At 39.1% G+C, this 19,574-nt stretch overlaps 1 protein-coding gene across 2 annotated transcripts in view; it reads right to left on the bottom strand.

Moving 5' to 3' along the window:
• Positions 1-19,574, bottom strand: part of NT5DC2 (5'-nucleotidase domain containing 2) — a 62,498-nt gene that overhangs the window by 24,576 nt on the left and 18,348 nt on the right. For both annotated transcript variants that reach the window (XM_037904338.2, XM_043552238.1), the window contains exons 4-7: positions 18,821-18,876; positions 14,618-14,711; positions 5,728-5,856; positions 477-537 (exon numbers count right to left, since the gene is read on the bottom strand). In XM_037904338.2, coding sequence (XP_037760266.1) covers positions 477-537; positions 5,728-5,856; positions 14,618-14,711; positions 18,821-18,876 — 340 coding nt within the window. The remainder of the gene's footprint in view (positions 1-476; positions 538-5,727; positions 5,857-14,617; positions 14,712-18,820; positions 18,877-19,574) is intronic.

Here is a 19,574-nt window from a genome sequence, read left to right as displayed (position 1 = left end):
GAGTTTGCCACCCCCATACACAACTGAGTGAACGTGCTTTTGGGAGGCAGGTAAATGTGAGAAGGCTCCCTGTATGTGAAGAGACAAGATGAACAATTACAGTGTCATAGGGCTGACTATATTGTGGGGAAAAAAAGAGCTCATCTACAATAGCTATGGCTTTCCCATATGGCACGTTTTCCACTTAACTGCTAATATCCCCAACTTATAGGCAAAGAAAATAATGCTGGAGGAATGAAAGGACTGTTCTTTTCTTTGTAAAGCATCCTTGGTCAGTACCAAAATACCTCTTTCAACTCCTTGGATAGCTTTAAGCATAAGCTATGAACATGACCTTACTGTATCTTGCTATTATCACTATCATTTCTAGTCTGGTGATGTACTGTAAAACCAATAATCCATTTACACATGTAAACATTCAATAAAATATGCATTAGCACTGAAAATTAAGAACAATGGATTTAAACTTAACTGACCCATGTCCTTCTCAATCCATTTGTACATCATTCCTTTCACGTGCACGTCTTTAATGGCATCCTAAAAAAGGGGAAAACAGCTTTCAGTTTTAAATCTGGCATTAACGGGACTATTTTCTACTGCCTCAAATGCAACCTTGTTGTCAAGATGGATCAACAGAACAACAACGCATCTGCTTCATTTGCTGCAAGGACAAAGAGCTAAGAGGACAATAAGCCAAGGACATTCTGCAAGGGGATTCACTATTATAAGTATAAACAACTACATTTATGAATTTGAACATGGTGGGGAGAGAACAAAAAACTTGGTTTTATTCCAGCCAATGGAAATAAAGACATGAACTGTAATTACCATAATGTGTTTCAGAGGGGTACCCATGTTAGTTGTTTTTGTTGATACAGACGAGGAGTCCTTGTGGCACCTTAGAGACTAAAATTTGGGCATAAGTTTTCAGATGCATCTGACGAAGTGGGTTATAGCCCACGAAAGCTTATGCCCAAATAAATTTATTAGTCTTCAAGGTGCCACAAGGACTCCTCGTTGTTTTTGCAATTAATATGTTTACATAAACAATGAAAGTCTAAATTAAATTATGCTTTGGGCAACTCGATTGATCCTGAAATAATGACCACGTGGCTTTGAGTCCCAAGCAGGGTCTGGGAGTGCTCCGTAAATGCAACACAAAACACCCTATGGAAAGAAGTGATCACAGTTATCAGGCTTGGTACACCACTGTTCCTTCACAGGGTCTCTGGGAGTACACCCTTCCAGATGTCAGGCTTCAAGCCTCATCTCTCCTGGGGTGGAATTCTGCAGTTTACCTATTCTCAGACCAGGTTACAGCCCCTGGGTACCAAATCATGACTAATTCAGCAGGATGGAACGGATGGAACCAGCCAACTCCTCTGCAACTGTGGATTTGAGGCCGACTTATCTGTCTCACTGTATTACCTTTCCTGGTTGGCCCTCAAGAGCCCCTTTCAGCCTCTGTGACTGAGCCCTGGTCGACACTACAAACTTATGTTGGTATAACTAAGTCACTAAGGAGAGTGGAAAAACCACACCCAGAGGGGCACGGTTATACCCGCTGAACTCCTGACATAAACAGGAGGGCTTCTCCCCAACATATCTACCACCTCTCAGGGAGGTGAAGTACCTATGCCAAGGGTACGTAGCATCTTCACCAAGTGTAGACAAGCCCTTACTCTATTCATTACCTATGCTGATGGGAGTAGGTGTACATAGTGTCTACAATGAAGTGCTGCAGATGAACCACTGTAGCATTTTAAATGAAGACATAACCACAGAGTTTAATAGAGCCAGAGAGTTTAAGGCCTGAAGGGAACATTTAGTTTGATGCAGAACTTCAATTTTAACCTGTTCTGTGCAGGTGTCTGTCAAGATTTAGGGGGTGTTGGAATGATAGTGTTCTTCAAGCCATCTACCAAAAAAATTCTCCCTATATAAACAAGGATTGTTTAAAAATATATTGATCTGCCTATGTGTCTCTCTTTCATTATATATAATAAGGTGAGGAAGCCCAAATGGCGCACAGGTGCTGGTCTCTTTCATACATATAGGAAAGAGACAGATACCCATGCACTATTTGGACCTGTCCAACCAAGAATCCCGACATCCCCCCATCTAACAAGCCTTGCAAGCTGCACACATTTGTTCCAAGAGTGTCACTCCTTAAATCATCTCATTTTCAGATTGTGTTTGTTAAATTTGTTTTACTTCTGTTTTTCAAAGCCAACACCAAATTCGGGGTGCGGGGGGGGAGAGAAGGAGAGTGAGTGAGTGAGTTACAGACACTTTTCATTTGTAACGGTTTGGAGTTATATAGAAGAAGTTAAAGTTTTTCCTAGGGAGCTTAAACTGGACATTTTTAGATCAGACACTTTCCATCATATCACATGTTGTACCCCTTCACTGCAGATTCCTATATCAGGGTCTACAATCATTTTAAACGTTTATATGCAGCAGTAGCTGCTTACCAGGTTCCTTTGTGGTGGTGGCAGAGCTGACGTTCAGCAGCCGCTCGAAGGCCATTTAATTGCTTGCTGACGGAGGACCAGCATTGAAGATTTGAACTGCACATCGGGACATGTTTAATAAATTGCGCTTAAGTCTTTCAACATTTGGCGTTCAGAGATAAAAACCTGGTTAAACCCTAAAAACTGATGCCCCATGTCATTCACCAATAGATCGGTCTACTGGATTAAGAGGCACAGGTACCAAACTGTGATGGAGTTATCACCACAAGTGCAAGTTCCTGTGCAGAAAAATCTCTCTTCTGATGGCCTACCATTGGTGACACAAGCAGACAACAGTAAGTACTTATGTGCCAAATCTACATTCATAGTGGAGAAAAGAATGCAGGTTTGCTAGGCTCCTTGGTCACAGACTCCGTAGCCCACACAAATAAAAAGAGAGCCCACAGTTATATTGCAGCTGGAACCTTGAAAACCCTGGAAGATGCCACGTGATGTTAGAAAAGCTCTCTGAAGGATGGCACAGTCAATAAACAGTTATGCCCTTCGTCCCCCAGTACCAAGATTGCAGATCAACCTGAGCCTGTGAACAAATTGCTCACTTGCTTTAATCCCTGGGGCAACCAGTTAATATTTGACCTTTCAACCAGTACAGAGTGCCCAGCTTCATATTAAAGACAACAGCAGGTCTTTGAGAAGTGCCCCAAGATAACTGAATGTTTAGATTGCCCATGATAAATGTTTCTTGCCCACTAACAGCACCAGTTAGGATAAGTGTTGCCAACATGAGCCTGATCCTAAAAATATCTTTTAGTTCACTGAAAAAGATTTCCTACAAGGGTGGAGGAGGGGCTGCCAGTTTGTTTCCAAAGCTATTCCCAAAGTATGTTCATCGTTATTCTGAAAATGCTCAGTTCTAGGAGTTGGCAACAGAGTGGGAGGAGTTTTGTATTTATTTCTTCACAAGAACTTCTGTCCTACTTTGCTGAATAACATTCTGAACCATGCCTGGCAGAGTCTTTGCCTTCCAAAACACAAGAATTAGCCTCAGGGAGTAGTGACACAAACAGGTAAGGTTTTAAAGAAGTATATTTACCCTCATTAGTCCTCAAATCAGACAAGATTTCCCCCCTTTCCCCAATTCTGCACTCGCTGGACACCCATCAGAACACATCACAGCAGGCTGATTAATAATTATTGTGCTTTACATGTTCAGAGTGCTGTGCAGGTATCAACCCACACAATGCACCCAGTGAGGTATATGCTGTAAGCATCCACTTCATACACATGAGAAACTGCAGAAGATAAAGTGAAGTAACTTGAGGCCAAAGAGCAAGCCAATGCAACAGCCAGGATTAGAATTTAAGAATCTGAAAGTGCACTCATTCTTCTAGATCACACTGTAGTGAATATTGTTGCCATCCGTTAATAAATGGCATTGTTTTAAATGTGCTTGTCTATACCCATAGTACAATCTTTGGTCCCAAGCTGTAAATCCATCCAATGGCTTTGAAGAAACCATTGACATGACTCCTCAGGACTCATTCCAAAAACAGACTAAATAAGTGTAATGCAATTCAGGAAGGCCTTTACTACCTTGATATCCAGCCACTAAAATAAAATATGCCATGTACATTTGTCTCTGTAGTCTTTTTCCCTGCTCTGTATATTACAACATTGGTAGGACTGCTCCCAGAAGCTAAAAATTACACAGCTGTTTTATATACTTTCATCTGTTATACAAGGTGAAAATTTCAGAGACTGTAATGGTGAAAAGCATATCTTCAGATTAATCTACTTAATGAATTGTCCTTTAGAATGTTTAAAATAACCAGACACTAAGTTAGTACTAACTGTATAGAGATTTTTTTTCAACGCTTAGCAGCAAAAAGAGAAAAAGGATTCCATGTTTTGATCATACAAATACCTGTATTTTAAATCTGAACATCAGTTTGACAGAAAACTCTAGGTTACGTTAAAGTTAGAACAAAGCTTCCCATTTTCTGAAGTGTAAACAGTCAGCTGGTGTTTTGAAACACCAACATCTTTTACCTCACAGATCTTTTTCTATTTTGCAATTAATTATAAAAAAAGTGATACTCAAAGTATCCATGCTCTTAACATCACATAACCTAATAAGACAGGATAAACCCATCTGTCCTCTAATCACCCCAGTAGGATATTAAGGCCACAGAGTAAAATAGAACATCATCAGTTAGCCCTTATCCAGTTGTTCTTACACTTTGGAATAGTATGGGTTGAAAGGATGCATCTTCCCTAGGAAAATGATGAGTTAACACAAGGTAAAAATCTTAGTGAACATGAGTTAAGTAAGACAAACCAGTTGGAGTTTTCACAAGTTAGCAGGATGAGGTAAACCAGGTTTACCTTGAACTACCTTGTCTTCACTAGGATTTTACCTTGAGTTAGTTAACACAAGGTTAGAATATTCTTTTTTCCCACCAGGGAGGGCAAAAAGCACGTTGATGAAGTCCTTACCTTTAGGTGAAAGTTTGCACGCTGCTCCTCACAAGACCCCACTTAATCAAGTAGGAATTGAGAGCCCCTGCCCATGGAGGAGAAACCGTATGTCCTGCATAGGGGGAGACCTGGAGTCTTTTAGGGCTCTATCTAGGTCAAAGGACTCATGGGACTCACCCAAATTTTACCTATAAATTAACTGAAAATTCAGACTACAACCATGCCATTAAGCTAGTCAATAATCCCCTCACATGAGAGAAGAGATATCCTGCCCATATTGGTGGGCAACATCATAATAATTAAATCAATGCTAAGGGTTTGGGGTTGTTGTTTTTTTTTGCAGGGGTAGTGGGCCGATTTTATTTTATTAAATTGCCCCTTTTAAATAAGGGAGGATCAGACAATGGTCTACAGATAAAAGCTGGGACTTCCTGAAGCAAGTTGAATTAAATAATTCAACTCTTCTGTCATTTCTGGGGCCCTGACCTAGCAGGCCTCTAAACACTACCAAAATAAATGTTAAAATAATAATAAATAATAATAATAATAATATGGTGATCTAATAGTATACAAAGAGCTCAAATGTGTTTTTTTTTTTTTAAAAGCACTGTATGTGCACCAATGCTCGCCAATTAAAAAACTAGATGTTAGAAATAATAAAAGCTTGAGTTTGGATAGTACAGAATTCACAAGCAGCAACAAAAAGACATAAGATTAACTGTGCCATATATATACACACTATTGCATCAGCATTTCAAGTGTTCCTTATACTCACAGATATGTCCTTGTAAAGATGAACCTGGTCAAACTCAATGCCATGATTTATGAAATAGTCAATGACTGAGGAGAGCAGGGTCATTTCAGGAAGGGAGAAGATGTCCATGAATTGTTTAATTGAAGGACCCTGATTAGAAAGGGGAAAAAAAAGTTGTATTAGAAATTGCAAGAAAGCTGTGAACGTGGTGTTAAAGAGTTCAGAATGGTTTCCCACGCCAATTAAGGTGGGGGGAGGCCCCCCCCGCGGGGTGGGAAGAAGAGAAGAGAAACATGTGGCTTGTAGCCATACCAACTTGTGCTGGGTTCCAGTCAAGCTCCACCAGCCAATTAGGGCTGGCTCACATGAGTTTCCAGACAAGACTTCAAAGAAAGCCTATGTACTGCTGGATGTGTCAGCAACTTAGCAGGTGACACTCTGCCCTTAAATTAGGTACTTATATAATGTAACAGTTCTTTGGAGCAAACAGGTTGCCTGACCACTGTGGTCATTTGATAACCACAGCACTTTCTACAAGATATGGGGAATTAGCCAACCTAATACAGAATTCTTCACTTCCTGTTCAGAACTGCTGTATAACATTGCACTGCACTGAGAAATGGTTGTGTTCCACTCCCACAGTGGCTACAGGTATCCCTGTAAATCCCCCTCATCCCTCTCACAAGACTGCCAGGAGGCAGTGTTAAATGTTTATTATGTGTTTCAAGACTCTCGGATGCAAAGGCATCAACACTTCAAAGTATTATGCTTAATTATTCTCCTGGTGAGGTTTCAGATGGTATTTAACTCATCAACAAGTAGCAAAATTATTTAAACAATGTGTGCCCAAAGATAACAATGGCCAGAAAACTCCTGCCACACAATGCGATAGGAAAGGGAGAGAAAGAAACAGTTAAAGGCATCTTTGAAAAATAGCTATTATTGGTATTGTTCTAATCTTCAGTTTCCACGCAACTCCCCACAGTTATTTCAATCCCGTTAATTATACAAAGGCTGAGTTTATTGTAAAAGTCATAAGATTAGTAATAAAAAAATTAAATGACTATGGGCCTAATTTGGCCCCACTGTGAGCAGATACTACTCCACAGATTGCATCATCAAACAGCAGTTTTTGGACCACAAATTCTAGTTTAATACAATTTGCTAGCTTTATACATGTAGAGCTCTCTCCCTTAATACAACACAGATGCAGTGGTGGTTATTTTGTATCTCTTTCTGACGTACTAATATTTGGAAAAGATTCCCAAAATCTCTCCTGAGAGCTGCAGATGAATGAGTAATTTAGCTTTTCATTTGTCTAGTGCCAGAGTGGCTGTGAGCATAATTAAAGACGTCTGGTGACGGAAAAACAGTTTGGGAAGTGCTCGGAACTGCTCAAGAATCTCTCATATATCTAGTTATCAAGGATGTCTGTGCACCCATTGTATACCCCAGAGCCTGGAAGTTTGACCCGTAAACAAATTCCCTAGCAAATAGAGACCTATAGGCCCAGCACACTCCAGCATGTCCATGGCCTCAAAGTCAATGCATATAAAGACAGTAACATGGAAATATAAACACATAGTATACAGATATGAGGAAGTGATCACAGAAGGCCTGTACCCCTGAAGGAAAGAGGGTGAGTGCTGACTCACTAAGAAATGTATGTCAAACCTTCTAGACATAGTAGGCATCTTTCACCAGGCACAAAAGATAGAGCATTTCCAGAAACATTTTCCAGATGTTTAGTGTCCCCAACCCCATGGTGACAAAAGCACTACCACAGAGCTCAATGAGAGCTCCTTCTCCTCCCCCTCCATGGCCAGCCATTACTGAGGGAAACTATGCGCCAGTTCCTCAAACCAGACCACAAAAAAGTGTTGCATCCAGGCAACCTGCACAGAGTTAAGATACTGTTCCATTTCATCCCAGATGGAAGAGTCCATTGATTCATCCACTGTATTAGACGATATCTATTACAAGAGTGTCAAAACACAGGTGACATTTTAATTGATAAAACATAGCTTGGAATTTGCTTAGTAGACTCATGTGGAGACCTTTGCTCTTGCAAAAGTGTCATGTGATTGTTAATGACCAGAAGTAGTCAGGACCTGTTTTTACATCTCATCCAAGAGACAGAACCTTCTTTATTAACTGATGTAACAACTTGTATTACTTTTCATCCTTCAGTGTGAAGAGATTTAATTATATTTGTTGTACGAGAGCACTTTGGCACTACTAAGATGACACGAACACTGAATCTGTCTATTTAATCCGACCATTGGTCCATCAAGACTAATGCCCTGCCTTTGGCAGAGGTCAATAACGGATACTTCAGAGGAAAACCAAAACCCTGTAGAATGCACGTATGCAGCAACAGAATGTCAAGAGGTATGTGAAGAATTCCGTCCTGAACCTTACGGCAAGGAGATCATGATGGTCCCTCCTGACGTTAAAGTCTATGAGATTAGACCACAAAGTGGTTTATTTATATTTTAGCTTGGACATAGAATTACCTAAACCCTTTTAAAATCTAGTTACAATATTTAGTCCATGACCTCATTACAGTGCATTCCACAGAGTAACTGAATACTCATCTCCCCATACTATGGGAGTTGTATAACAAGGAGGAGGGACTGATCAGTTTCTGCTATGCCCTCCATAATGTAATTCATATACTTCAGTCAAGTCCCCTTCTAAAGCTTCTCCCTTCCAGGCTTTAAAAAACAGTTGGAAGTTCAGAGCCCAATATTACACCTCTGAACTAAAAAGGCATGTAAATCCTTATGAGACACTAACTGTCTCATAGCTCGTCAAAGGATACTGCAAATATTCAGCTCAAGAAAGAATACAAATAGGTTTTGAAAGTGATTTTGCTACCCTTACTGTAAGCCCCTGTAGTTTAAAAACTGATCATTAAAAAGAGATCCAGTGTAGCTATGAAGTGATTGTGAGGGAATTTCTTCTCCTCCTTTACAGCAGGGTCACTCAAAGGAGTTTAAATTTGTGCACAGTGATTTTAACAAATACCTTACAGGTCTAGGTTAGAAACCAAGATGGCAAGCCAAACATCTATGATGAACTTCAGGAGTTTAGGGAGAATCTGTTTTAATTAGTAAGCAATCAGCAGAAGCACAGAAAACATTAGCTTGAGTTCTTTGGAAAGTACTTGTAGGAACTTTGCACTGATGTTCTATATTTCTGATTCTAATATACACTTCCAATTCTCTCTATGCATTTTATTTAATTCAGTTGATCTTTAATGGTTTAGAATTGAATAATTCCTTCGAAGTACACTACAGACACAGGAAGTTTAAAAGTTTGCATTCAGCTGTGAAAGATACAGTAGAGAGGATTTGCTGAAATAATACCTAATGGCAGATGAGAGACTTGTTGGATCTCTGGGTCTTTCTGACCACAAATCCTATGCAACATGTACTGTTGTGTTTGGAATGATAATATTAAAAGTCTGGAAGGGAATATGAAAATAGACTTTTCTCCTAATTAGGATTAAGATTGGTTCAACCAAGTTTGTCATCACTGCATAAACAAGCTGAAGAGGGAGAATTCCAGTTTTTCTAGTTCCATAAAATAAACCTGACACTCTCTAAAACTGATGTGCTCATCTTACCCCATGGCAGGGCACTGTTTCCAGAAGGAGCCATAAAAAGCATTATACACATTAACCCTTTAATACATGTAATAAAGTCTTAACATGCTTAAGTGTCAGTCATCTGCCTACTAGCAAGGGTCAATAATAAAATCTACCATGGATTGCCCAACATGTGAGCAAAATTAAGTCCCGATTTCCCAGTAGGGACTGGAGTACGGTTCCATGATATTTGAGGGGCCTTTGCACATGTCTCTCACATGCACGGACCTGGAGAAGAGCTCCATGTAAATTCAAAAGCTTGTCTCTCACCAACAGAAGTTGGTCCATTAAAAAAATATTACCTCCCCCACCTTGTCTCTCTAACATGCACAGAGTATCATTGACTGGCTCCTGAACAAGCCAGATCCTCATTGTGAAAAAGGGGAAAAATTTTAAAAATAAATAAATAAAACGATCTTCCTGGTATCAAAAATGGGAACAAAAGGAAAAAATTGATGAAAATGTTAATGTGTCTAAGAGATCACAAAGAAAGGTAGCTAGTTATATTAGAGCACAAGTACTACTGTAGCTATACTTCATATTTAGGGCACGTGCAAGTCTAAAAATTTGGAAGTTTGCTATTCACAAAAAGGGCTACATTTATGAGTGCTGTGTGTACAGATATTTCACATTCTAAACAGACATACACACAACTTAAGAGCTGTGAATAATTCTCAGTCACAAACAAAGCCCTTTGGAAAAGCAAATACTAACAGCTTAGATTAGCCTTTCCCATGATAGAGAAATCAAAGTGACCTTGGGTTGTTGACTTAGCACAGCTGACTTAAAGGGGCATTACTGGAATGTTTTTGAGGAAGCCTGCAGTTCAGCTACCAGATGATTCACCAATGCCAGAAGAACTAACTCAGGGTCTGAAACGAGGTTGGGGGTGGGATTTATTAATTTAGTTTTTCCCAAAGCTTCCATGGCACAAAGCTAGACAGTTCTTACAAACAAACAAACAAACAAACAAACAAACAAACAAACAAACAAACAAACAAACAAACAAACAAACAAACAAACAAACAAACAAACAAACAAACAAACAAACAAACAAACAAACAAACAAACAAACAAACAAACAAACAAACAAACAAACAAACTCCAGCCCAGCTCCTTTTCAGCCAATATAGACAAATTTGAAAGGTAATAGTGGAAGAAACTTAATATTGCCAGACCTCTGAATGTGCAAAAAACCCAAAACACAGTGAATCTGATCCACAGAGAATAATTAAAAAGCAGTTTCTGGAGCCCTATGCAGTGTTGAAGGCAGATGGATTTCTCCGGCTGTCTGTGCTGCTCATATATGCACTTGAATAATAATCCAGGCTCAAGGTTAGCCGACGCACATTCGTTCTCAGGAAATAGTATTCAAGCCAAATGGAAGCATTAAATCCAGCATACCCTTTATATTTAACATTTTTAAATGCTTTTTGAGGAAAAAAACCTATCTAAAGATACATTATAGCTCAAAGATATCTCATCATGGAATAGGGATTATAAATTCTAATTCTATAGTACAAGACGATGTATTCATGTAATATTTAAGAAAAGTTTTGTAAAAGAGTTCCAATAGTTTGTGGATTAGGGACCCAATTTTATGGGGCTCCTGTATAGATTTAGGTTAATTTTTCTATCTACCCAATGGGACTCAGTGCTCAGTCTGGAAGATACCATCAGAAATGCTTAGTTTGCAGTTCTCAAACTGTGGATTTGTGTCTCCAGAGATAACATGCTTGTTAACAGCAAAAATGTTTTTAAATAATATATAGAGGTGAGAAATAACAGATCTTAACCCAATTGTCCCTCTGCAAATTTGTGTACACAGAGTCAATCCCTTACCTATCTCTAAAAGTGAAGAGTTTCAAAAAGTTAAATGAATAGAAGATTGTTGGGGGCAGAATAGATCTGGACAAGGAGAAGAAGTCTGGAGATAAATGTGAGAAGGGAGGAACAGGCAGTAGAAACAAAAAAGTGAAACTGTTTGAGCAGCATACTGCAGAAGTCTTGAGGTCTTTCTGAGTGTAGCCTTCATTGATTTGAGATCTACCATACCATTCTCTCACTAGAAGGGAAAACCTATAATGGCATCAGGCCATAAAAGAGACCCAGTTTGGGAATATTTTAATTAAGTTCCTCTACCTGTGGGTAAGACATGCATATGTGCAAAATGCAAACAGTGCAAGAAAGAAATGCAAGGCCTGGTTGTCCAACTGAAACATCATGAGAAGTGTTCCTTCTCAGGAGGAAGCTGTGTTGAAGATGATGAAAGGAACATGTCTGATCATGCAAGATCTTCAGGTGGGTAAACTTTTTTATTTCATACTTCGTTCTTAAGGACTGCCTGTCTTCCTTCTGGACTATTCTTGAATTCTCATGTTTGAGCAAAAAATATAGCTGTTACTCTATGGTACTAGCTAGCATTTTAGATGCAGTTGTGATAAAAAATAAATAGCTGAAACAGGCAGATCTTCCTTTTACAAATTCACCTTTAAAGTAGTACTGAGTGTCAGCGAATGCAATGAGTAATACTAAATGAGCAGTATGGTAATTATTAAATAACTGCATTGACTTATTTTGTTTAGGAGAATCCATCCTCAACATACAGGATTCTATCTACCTTCAAGATCACCATCATTTTCTATAGTTTCAGAGTTATCTGCCAATGATAGTGTTTCAGTCACACCATGTATGTCATATAGCCACAGTATATCACCTGAAGCAAAAAGAAAAAAATCTCCATCACCCAGAAACAACCATAGATAAGTTTGTGATAAGAACCAGCAGATTACAAAAGGAGGTAATTGATGAAAAAATTTCCCAGTTTGTTTATGTAACAAACTCTCCTTTCCATATGATTGAGAACTTCACATGGTTCAGTCATTAAGACCAGGATACAATCCACCCAACAGAGCAGATGTCGCAGGCAACTTGCTGGATAAGGTGTATGAAAGAGAAATTGAGCGGTGTGCAAAAGATCTAGAGGGTAAAATTGTTAACCTGAGTCTTGGTTGGGTGGACCAATATCCACAATGATCCTGTTGTATGTGCATGTGTGACAACAGAAGGCGGGAGAATGTCTTCCTTACAGAAAGAATTGATATATCAGGAAATGCACACACAGCAGAATACTTACAAGAAGTAGCAGTAAAAGCTATAACAAACTGTGGAAAAAAAATTCAAACGTCTAGTACGCAGCTTGGTCACAGACAACGCTGCAAATGTATCCAAGATTAGAAGAAATTATTTAGAAGAGAGTGCCAAGCTAACATACAGTTGCACTGCTCATTTGATGCACCTCCCAGCCAAAGACTTCAGTGTTCCAGAAATAAAGGCTAATGTTGTTGAAACTGCAAAATACTTCCGTAACAACCACTTTGCAGCAGCTGCTCTGAAAAAAGTGGGAGGAAGCAAGCTCACTCTCCCACAAGACGTGCGATGGAACTCAGTAGTGGACTATTTTGAGCACTAGATCAAGAACTGGCCTAATCTGATGTCACAATTTTGTTCACAAACTGTCAAAAATAGATGGCACTGTCACAGCCAAAGTTCTCAACATTGTGCTTAAGAGAAATGTTGAACGCATGCCGAGTACCCTGAAGCCTATTTCTGTAGCTTTGAACAAAATGCAGGGAAATAGCTGTTTTATTGCTGACGCTGATGAAATTTGGAAGGAACTGAGTGAGATCTTAAAGAGAGAAATATGCAATGACAGTATTACTTTACAAGCATTAAAAAAAACAAATTGGACAAGCACTATCTCCAGCTCATTTTCTTGCAAATATTCTCAATACTCGGTACCAGGGTCAAACCTTAACTGCTGAAGAAGAGGAGTTGGCTATGACATGGACATCCAGTAATCATCCCTCCATAATGTCAACTACAATAAACTTCAGAGCTAAGGGTGAAACATTCAAGCAATATATGTTTGCTGATGATGTTTTAAAGAAAGTCACACCAGTGAACTGGTGGAAGTCACTTAAGCACTTGGATTCAGAGACTGTTGAAGTGATAATCTCACTTTTAACAGCAGTAGCTTCTTCTGCCAGCGTAGAAAGAATATTTTCTTCCTTTGGAATAATTCATTCCAAATGGAGAAATCGTTTGGGACCTGAAAAAGCAGGAAAACTTGTTTTTCTTTTCCAATTATGAACAAACAGGAAAATGAAGGTGAAGATGACTGAGTTAACTGCAGAAGCCAATATTTTAAGTTTCTCATGTTGACCTGGCTGACACAGTCAATTTTTGTTTTTTTAAATATTTCATTTAACTATTTTAATTAAAAACAATTTTAACAAAAACAAACCTGATTTTAAAAAACTTGAATGTTTAACTAAATTCAAAAAGTCAGATGCTTGTTTTGTTAAAATACTATATATGTTTGCTGTTGGGGGAAAAAAATCCAGTATACATAATGTTGTTGTTTTAGTTAAATAACACAATTTAAATGTCTATCCGGTGATGTTCTCCTCCTGATACAGCATAGCAAGATAATCCTTCAAATATTAATGATTAACCTGGTGAATTGGAGATAGTTCACCTCCCAATGACTTCATAAATATCTGCTTCAATTACCTTTGGTAAATGAAATAACCAAACAATCATTTATTTTCTGATATAGCTGAAAAATGAATCTGAAAAGTTTTCAGAATAAATCACTTTAAAAATGTATATAGTGTATACCTTCTAAAAATGAAACCTGCATCTATCTCTGAGTTGTGAACAATATGTATTAAGGTTATATCAACCAACAAGAATGCACTTTTATGTAGAAATCCATGCTTACATCGAGTCTTCCTGACTAGTGATTTAAATCAAATCCACCTTGGTACCAACTATGCTGGGATGCTTGTTCATTAGAGAACACACACACGGGTTGGCTCTTTGCAGATATCAATTGCTGTTAAATGGCCTGATGACTGTCATTAATTAGGTGGGCTGGAATTGAATGGGTGACCTGAATGTGAAATACACCACACCTCATTATCAATCGAGAGCCATTGAGTCCTGGACCAATACCCCAATGATTAAAAAAAAATATTTCCGCACGTAGTTCTCAACTTCTACACCCCCTTGAATAAGCTCTGGGGTAAATTCCCACAAAAGCAGAATGTGTTTAAACTAGCAAGTGCTGTCCTTTTCTAATCTGGAAGAAGCTATAGTCACTCTCACTTACTCCTTACGCAGGAAGGTTCCCAGCTGACAGTAAAAGCCAACATATCAGTTTTAAAGAATGCACTGAAGTGCTGCCTACAATACCTTGCCATAGAAGTCACTCATCTGGTACAGTGGGATGTGCTGCGTACCACCATACAATTCAATAACCTCTTCATCAGGCACTGGCTTTAGCCCTCTACAAGACAAATCACAAAAAAAAATTGCATCACTAAATGTTAGCAGCCACTGGGCTGCAAACCAGAGGGGAGAGAGGAAAGATGGGTAACCTCCTCTATAAAGCTCTAAAGTGGAGAAGAAGTGGATCTTAGCATGAAGTCTGTTTTTACCACCACATGACATTTCACTCATATCCACAATTCTGAAAGAGCAGAGATAATCTTCCATAGGATATTTGTAAACAGGTACATAAGATCATAATATAAGAACATAAGAACGGCCATACTGGGTCAGACCAAAGGTCCATCTAGCCCAGTATCCCGTCTTCTGACCGTGGCCAATGCCAGGTGCCCCAGACGGAATGAACAGAACAGGTAATCAAGGGATCCATCCCGTCACCCACTCCCAGGTTCCAACATCATCCCTGTCCATCCTGGCTAACAGCCATGGATGGACCTATCCTCCATGAACTTATCTAGTTCTTTTTTGAACCCTGTTATAGTCTTAGCCTTCACAACATCCTGTGGCAAGGAGTTCCACAGGACTGCTGCTGCACATTGAGTGGATGTTTTCAGAGAACTATCCACGACTCCAAGATCTCTTTCTTCAGTGGTAACAGCTAATTTTAGACCCCATCAATTTATATGTATAGTTGGGATTATGTTTTCCAATGTGCATTACTTTGCATTTATCAACACTGAATTTCATCTGCCATTTTGTTGCCTAGTCACCCAGTTTTGAGAGATCCTTTTGTAGCTCTTCACAGTCTGCCAGGGACTTAACTATTTTGAGTAGGTAACAGGCTCTAGCTTGATTGAGAAGTTTCTCTATACCTTGATTTAGTCAACACGGGAAAGAGATTCGGGTTCCATATATTTTTATCTCAAGGGAGGACAAACACCATTGAACAGAGGTGGCTGGCTTTGATCTTGCCATAGCAAGGTCAGATTAATCCAAGATGCAAAACTTCTCCTTCTCAGAGAGGCAGCACATGTATCAATCAAAGACCAATGTACAATTTAAGCTAGTCAGCATTGTATAATTAAAACTCATTCAGAGTTCCTTCAGTAATTATTGTATTACTAACTTAACATGGCAAGAAACTGTGATGGTGTACAAAAAAGTTTCATGTGGCTTTGTATAACTTGTGCAAATATTTTTAACACAGAACTGAGGCTAAAATATATTTTACTGGTTAGTTTAGCTTTCATAACCAAGAAGGTTGTCTCCATAAAAGACTATTAAACCTGGATAAACCTTACCTAATATGTCCCCTTAACATTCAACTATGCTTTCAGGATTTAAAAAGCTACGTAAAATTATCTCCACATCTGCAGACTGAGGCACACACTTATGCAGGTTTTTTTTTGTAATTACTTGTTTTGCAAACTATTTACTCATCAAGCCTTTATGACCCTTTCTTCTGACTCAACAGATCAGAACATTCTCTTTGAAGAGTTTTTTTTAAAGTTACCCTACTTGTTAAAAGAAAATTTAAATATTTACACAAAGTCAATTTCTATAAACAGCTTTAAAAAAAAGTTATTTGAAATAACCCTCTTATACAGGTTCAGTGAAGGATGTTGCAATGCCTGGGAACTATAAACAGGGCAGTGTTGAAAAAGAAATTCTCTTTGATTTTGGAACTCTGCCTCTGGTAATCTTGGGGGTTTAACGTAATCAGAGCTTAACTGCGAAAAGGCACTGTTCCACAAGTAAAACAGTCAGCTTCCATAGTCAAAAGGCTCACGAAACAAAACATACACCATTTTATGAGTACTTCTTTTAATACAGAATCCTAACACACACCAAAAAAAACCCAGGAACGGCTTATTTCTTAAGGCCAGTGCAGGATGGTTCCCAACTGCAGAGGATCCCATGCTTTGTCAGGTCTGCTTCAAATATATAGGATATTGGTACTTGGGAGAGGATAACAGAACAGCCAGAATGACTGATCATTTTTGAAAAGAGACTTTTCTTGCTTTTGCCATATCATCATAAGGAGCCAAATCCCACATCCGTACTCCCACAAACTGTTTTTAAGAACTGTCAAGGGAGTCCATGACTTCGAATGGACACTCTTAGGTCTCTATTGTAAATCTAAAATAAACTCATTACAATCAGTAGAAATCTGCCCAAATTAGGACCTCAAAAGTTGGCCCTCACTGATTTAGTTCCCTGAATTAATTAAAAAAAAATATTCCCCTTCACTGTCTGTTCTTGCTTGGCAAAGCTGAATCAGAGAAACATAGTCAATGACTTTAGACCAGCCTTCACTGCAGAGGGCAACTCCAGTATTAGTGGATTTGTATGCACACACTGTCCCCTGTACAGAACTGCTGTTATGAGCTACTTGTTCTTAAAAGGGATATAGTCCCACTGATCCACCCTTTTGCAATCTTAGAGAGAGGTCGTGATATGGGGAAAGGAATGCAAGGGCTGACTGAGTCCGCCTGCCAATTGCAATACCGGCTGCTGAAAAGCAAAGGGGAATTCATTAGGCAGGAGACAGCTCTCAGGGATGGGAGGGTTAAGAAGTTATGCCATCTCACTGTGCATGTACATGTATCTCTCAGCATCATAGCATGGGACATTTCCACCAAACATCAGACCAATAGCTCATTGCAGAATTCTCTAGCCACCCTCCCCCACGTAGAATGCTGTGCTTTGGCTGCATCTTCTGGCCTCGTCCCAATCCAAAGAGACTGGGGGAGAGGGAGCAGGGCTGCAACAGTGCCTCAAAAAATATAAAATAAAAAAAAATTAAAAGTGGGATGCCACCACAGCCTGTGGCAGAGGAAGCTGATGTTGACACACATTCGTTACTTTGTTTAGGTCCCTGAAAATCCTAGGGCCAGGTCCAGACAGAGTTCCACATGACATTAATTCTATCCTTCCCAGTCTAATGATGCTGTATATCGCTAAAAGTAATGCACAATTGTTATTGAAGGTGCTGAGAGCAGTGGTGAAAGTCTGCAGACTATTTACTATTTCGGGTACCTGTTTCCTATTTGGGGGAGTTGAAGGAGGGGGAGAAGAGAGACAGAGTGGACAATCAATACTGAAGCTTTACCATGCTCCCTTGGTGTAAATGAATTGTTTGCTTAACATTGGCAAATATTTGATGTGCTTCATTTTGGGAGTCATTGGCCCAAAGTAGAGTTTAAAAGTATGGTGGGGACATTAGCCATTAGTTGCCTTCATTTGGAAAAAAGTATTTAACTATTCCAGCCACCAAAAAAGTAGCAAAATAATATTTTGCTTTATGTTCTCTGAAGGGCTTCAGAGTTTTTGCATTGGAGCATTCATGTGTTCTATTGCTCTGTATCGGTCTCCTTGCTTCTCAAACGAGAGTCTTCAAGTCCAATCCTGCAAAGTGCTGAGCAGGTTAAAGTCTCCCAGGGAAGTCAGTGGGACTTGCTGGTGCTTACACAACCAGACAGGATTAGGACTTGAAAAGCTTTTATATCAAGTGTGTCACTCCAACCGCCAGGATGCAGCATGTAGTGAACGCAAGAGCAGCCAAAGTAATCTGTGTGCTACATACTAATGCTCTATTCAAGGACTTCTGGCCCACTTGTTTAAGAAAGGCACTCCCTATTACTTTTCTTGGCACTTTACTCAACTTTTTCCACTCAAGAAAAATGCCTCCATCCAATGGAGTTAAAATCCATATCCTTATTTTCATCTCCAAACAGCTTCCTTTCCAGCATTGATGAGCATACTCCTCTCAGGATAGGCTTTTTTCATGTATGGACGGCTCTATGAGAGTGAGTCTTTCTCCAGTCCAATGACATAGGGCAATTTTTCTGACTAAGTAGACTGCACTGCAACCTGTAGACTTAGTGGGTTAAGTGATCAGACGCATCATTGTCCATAAAAAAAAAATTACATTTTCACTCCCACACTTAGCTCCATATGCTTGATAAAAGCAGCCACCTGTAACTGCATGTCAGGCAACAGCTTGTAATCATTACTTAGCAAGTGAAGACAGGATAAGCTAGAAAAGGTTGCTTTCCCCATTTAAAAAAAAAAAAAATTCAAAAACTTTACAGACGTGAGACTTTGCACTCCACCTTCAGCATGAACCCTTGGGGCATTTAGTAAATGCATTAATATATGACACACCTATATGCAGTCCCCAACTGGACATAATGGAAAGCATCAATCTTCATCAGAAGACTCTGTGAAGAGAGAAAGGTGAACAGTCTTCATTGGTTGCATTTGGTATAAATTTAGTCAGGAAAAACAGATTAAGTTTACTGATGTCCCAAAGAAATAATAAAAAGTAGAAAAATGAATTCTAGTTAAAAATACATTCAGATTAGGTTACTTTTAAGTTGTGCTTAAATCACTTCTCTCTTCATAGCGACATTTTAGAACATCACAGGGAAAAATGCCAAATTGCCATGAACTGACGCATTACATAATATTACATTCCAACTCAGGACCTATTACAAACTTTTTCTGGGGGCTGCAGGTGGAAGAGGAATGGAGTACAGGAGTTCTTTAACATTAAGACAAATCCTTTGTGTACACATAGCAAGGGAGGGACTTATGTGTAAGGAGATTTAAGGCGAGTCACATCTTACTTAAGCAGAACTAATAGTTCAAGTTTTTGTGCCAAATCTTATTTTCTTTTTACGTTTTTTACTCCATGCTCAAGTTCCCATTCTTGTACCAGAATGGAAACATTAGACCTTCTCTCTTTTTGTATTGATCTTCTTTATTGACAAGGTATCCCTTCTTTTTTATTTCCCCAGGCATTATGCAATAGCCATAATGGAATTTAACCAAGTATGGCCTCTGAGACTAACCCAGTACCACTCTGAGAATCAGAGATCAGTGTGGTATCAGAACAATTTATCCCTTCACTAATATG

This window comes from Chelonia mydas, chromosome 7 (genome assembly GCF_015237465.2).
Source record: "Chelonia mydas isolate rCheMyd1 chromosome 7, rCheMyd1.pri.v2, whole genome shotgun sequence".
NCBI lineage: Eukaryota > Metazoa > Chordata > Testudines > Cheloniidae > Chelonia > Chelonia mydas.
The sequence above is the reverse complement of the archived record's forward strand: the minus strand, read 5'-3'. Positions and strand labels throughout refer to the sequence as shown.